The 4249-nt window shown below is 48.8% G+C and overlaps 1 protein-coding gene across 1 annotated transcript in view; it reads left to right on the forward strand.

Annotated features, from left to right (window-relative positions):
- The first annotated feature begins 233 nt into the window (after window positions 1-233).
- Window positions 234-4249, forward strand: part of jph1a (junctophilin 1a) — a 26483-nt gene continuing 22467 nt past the window's right edge. Inside the window, exons 1-2 of the mRNA XM_027021413.3 lie at window positions 234-886; window positions 1815-2571. Of these exons, the coding sequence (XP_026877214.2) occupies window positions 508-886; window positions 1815-2571 (1136 nt within the window). The 5' untranslated portion in view covers window positions 234-507. The remainder of the gene's footprint in view (window positions 887-1814; window positions 2572-4249) is intronic.

Consider the following 4249-nt stretch of genomic DNA (forward strand, 5'->3'; position numbering starts at 1 on the left):
GAAGAGAATGTGTTTAGAATGTTTAAATACATAACACGCTTTAATACTTTTTTAAATAAACACCTGACCTCCCGCGAGCATCAGGCGTTTGTTTATTTTTGCGAATATCTTGTGGTTTGCAGCCTACAACAATGCAAAGGGCTCCTTAATAACGCAGCTTTAGCACGCGACCTCCGCCAGTGACTCGGCGCGTGCACGGGGCGGAGTCAGAGTGATGATGGTCATCTGGTGGCTTCTTTCCTCCCCGGCGCCGGTGCCTCGGTCTCCCTCCTTGTGCATCATCGCGCGCGTGTGAGGGGGGGAGTAGGGACGCACCGATCCTGCCTCCCCATCCATACTCGCGCAAGCGCGCGCGGCTGTCTCCGTGTGACCGTGTCTAAAACGCTTCCAGTCCTCCGGCATGCAGCTTGTACGCTTCTAGTCCCCGGGGCTGCGGTCTTTACCGACACCGTGTCACCGCGCAGCGTCTGACATTCGCACCCGCGTGCCGGCCGATCTGTGTTCCGAATGACGGGCGGACGTTTCGACTTCGACGATGGCGGCACGTACTGCGGCGGCTGGGAGCACGGGAAAGCCCACGGACACGGCATCTGCACGGGACCGAAGGGCCAGGGCGAGTACTCCGGAGCCTGGTCCCACGGCTTCGAGATAGTCGGGGTGTACACCTGGCCCAGCGGGAACACGTACCAGGGCTACTGGGCGCACGGGAAGCGGCACGGGCTCGGCGTGGAGGTGAAGGGGAAATGGATCTACCGCGGGGAATGGAGCCACGGGTTCAAGGGTCGGTACGGAGTCCGCCAGAACCACAGCACACCTGCTAGATACGACGGGACCTGGAGCAACGGGCTCCAAGACGGGTACGGGGTCGAAACGTACGAGGACGGGGGTGAGTGGCACCGAAACGCGCACGGTTGGACGGGTAGAGGGAGCCCTCTGGATGGAGATCAGAGGAATATATGTTACAAGTACGCGGATCAAGATACGGTGAACACCTCGAAATGCTGATTTTAGCTGACGTGGGAAGCGCGTGCACGCACTAGACTGAACGCGAGAGGCGCGTGCCGGATCGTGTTGCCCCGCGTGCGTCTGTGGGCTGCGACGTCTTTAACCGCACGTCTGCAGGGACAGTCACAGGCAGTGATAATGCGACACGATAAAAGTCGCCTTTGTCGGGGGTTAAAATCCACAAGTCCGGTGAGTCCGGCCCTAAAGACATGGAGCACGGGCCACGCCGGTTTAGCGCGCGTCAGTGTGTTATCCGCGCACTCACGGACGCACCTTTAGGGTCACGGGAGGCTCAACGAGTTGGCTCACTGCAACAAACGAGCACGAGTGCTTTACACAAACAGCAATAACTATATACTTACACATAAACAGAGTTTATAAGGATAAGACAAAAAAAGAATACAGTTTAAATTTGGAAAAGTTCATCTAAACCTGAAAAATTTGATATCTTTCTGATATCTTCTGCTAGCTGTAGTCAGTGATATGGGTTCCATAATAAGAAAAGGCTTACTAGTCACATTTTGGTCAAGTACACTTTCATCAAAAAAGAAATCTTACAGATGAACAGTAGGAAGTCAATCATGTCACAGAAGGTAGAATCAGAAGGAGAATGCAGTCTCCCCCGTGTTCTCTTTAAGCAAAGCACTGCTGTCAGCCATGGCTAACATGGAAAATCAGGTTTATAGGTCGAACTAGAGTTTATGCAACGGGTTTCCCAGGAATATGTTGACCTTTACAGTAAATGTGTATGTTATGTTTGTTATAATCACATCATGTGTTCCAGTCTCTGTTTTTTTTCTGTTGCTAAGGCACATACCAGGGCCAGTGGCTGGGGGGGACGCGTCATGGTTACGGGGTGAGACAGAGTGTTCCGTATGGAATGGCCACGGTGGTCCGCTCCCCGCTCCGAACATCACTTGCATCGCTGCGGAGTGTGCAAAGCAACGGCGCCATACTGCAGGACACCGTCCCTGTGCCGACAGAGCAGCCCGTCAGTAGCCGCGGGGGCTTCGTGCTCAACTTCCACAGTGACAGCGAGGCGGCGGGGGTGAGGAGGAAGGGGCCCTTCCGCACACGCTCCCTGTTCGGAAGCCTCCGGCAGCTGCGCAAGTCCGAGTCAAAGTCGTCCATCTCCAGCAAGCGTAGCTCGGCGCGCAGCGACGCCGCCATGAGTCGCATTAGCTCGAGCGACGGCACCTCCACGGTGAGCTACGGCGACGAGGAAAGCGTGGCCGAGCACAGCACGGACGCCACCACCACCGAGACGTACATGGGCGAGTGGAAGAGCGACAAACGCAGCGGCTTCGGCGTCAGCGAGCGCTCCAACGGCATGAAGTACGAGGGCGAGTGGCTCGGCAACAAACGCCACGGCTACGGCTGCACCGTCTTCCCCGACGGAACCAGGGAAGAGGGCAAATATAAAAACAACGTGCTTGTGCGTGGGATACGCAAGCACCTCATACCAATCAAAAACCCCAAAACCAAAGAGAAAGTGGAGCGGGCTGTGGACAGCAGCAGGAGAGCCGCTGTCATCGCCAAGACGAAGGTGGAAATAGCTCTGTCCAGGTAGGTGACCTCTGACCTCCCATGGGGCGGCGGGGGGGAAGAACCTACAGTGGCAGTTGCAGGTTTTGGTTGTTCATGGAGATCCAGGACCGTCGTGTACGCCTGAGGTGTTGTCTGTTTGTACCCATAAAAGCTTGTTGTTTGCTGTTTGTTTGGGTATCAGTTGAGGGAAAAAACTTATTTGTTATAACGCAAAACATTTACCTCAGACCTTTCTCCAAAGCAACTTACACTCACGGCTGAGTACAACTTTGAACAATTATGGGTCCTTACAGTGGCAACTTGAACTGACAACCTTGTGATTACTAGTCTAGTACCTTCACCGCTTATTTAATTGTATGATTTTGCCCATCTTCTGTGGACTACTATGATACTGCTTCCAGTGCCATGCACTGTAGTAGAAGAAGCTGGAATATTTTTGATATATTTGACTCATATTATAGACATGAACATTATGGATTTCACTATAGTTATGCAGTCTGTCTGTGTTCCCAGACTAGTAAGATGAACCGGTCACTTTATCCACCTTTTCAGCTCATTTGAGGTTTGTGTTATACTGTTAGTGTTTTTATTAAACCAGTTATTAGAAACAGCATGCCTAATTTATCACATTAGTGTAAATAAGCGAAAACTGATTTGGGGATTTCTGGGAACATTATTACATAGATATGAATCTAGAAAGAATCCCTCCAGCTAGTGGGCAGCGGACAGTTTTTTCCTGCAGTTCCTGCTACCTGATCTGCCTGTGTATCAGTTTCTTGTGTGCTCCCACAATCTGTAAATAGGCTCTGTTGGGTCTCTATAGAAATGGGTGCTTCATCTCCATTGAACCACTGAAGTTAGTGAATTAGCTGAGGTTGTTTGGCCATGCAAACATAATGAACCTGTTCACTTAAAAAAGAAGACGAGGGCAGGGGAGAATCTGAAGGAAGACAAACAAATCAGCTGGCAGAGAGGCTGCAGAGGTGTGTGGGCCACTCCTGGGGAAGACAAAGTTTCAGCATGACACATTCAGCTGGCATTAGCAGCCCTACCGTGAGGGTGGACAGCAGGCCAGCCTGCGAGAAGTACGCAAACCGCTCACATGAGTGAAAGTAAAACCAGCCCATTGACATATTAAATACCTCAGTGAGATGTTAAACATGAAAGCCAAAAATTCTAATATTTCCTATATATAACACTAAAATCTACTACCAAAATAAAAATAAAACATAAGGGTGAATTGTGGGTGAATTTGATTGTGACAGTGGAATCTGTGTGAGATGGTTTTCTGTCCAAACAACTGCACTAATTTTTAAAACTGCAAAAAGTAAAATTTCATTGGGCTCTTTTACTCCCCACACTTGAGTTGTGTTATGTAGTAAACATTCCACACTTGAGTTGTCATGTAGTATGTGTGTGTGTATATGTGTGTGTGTGTGTGTGTGTGTGTGTGTTGTGTGTGTATGTGTGTGTGTGTGTGTGTGTGTGTGTTTATATATATATATATATATATATATATATATATATATATATATATATATATATATATATATATATATATATATATATATATATATATATATATAAAATTAAAAAAAAAAAAATTTTTACTCTCCACACTTTGCGGCAGACTGTGAACATTTTAATGTATGGAAAATGTTGACAATATTATAAGTAAAAGCTAACATTTCCGCTC

Source organism: Electrophorus electricus, chromosome 1 (assembly GCF_041902795.1).
Source record: "Electrophorus electricus isolate QZ-2024a chromosome 1, ASM4190279v1, whole genome shotgun sequence".
Classification (NCBI taxonomy): domain Eukaryota; kingdom Metazoa; phylum Chordata; class Actinopteri; order Gymnotiformes; family Gymnotidae; genus Electrophorus; species Electrophorus electricus.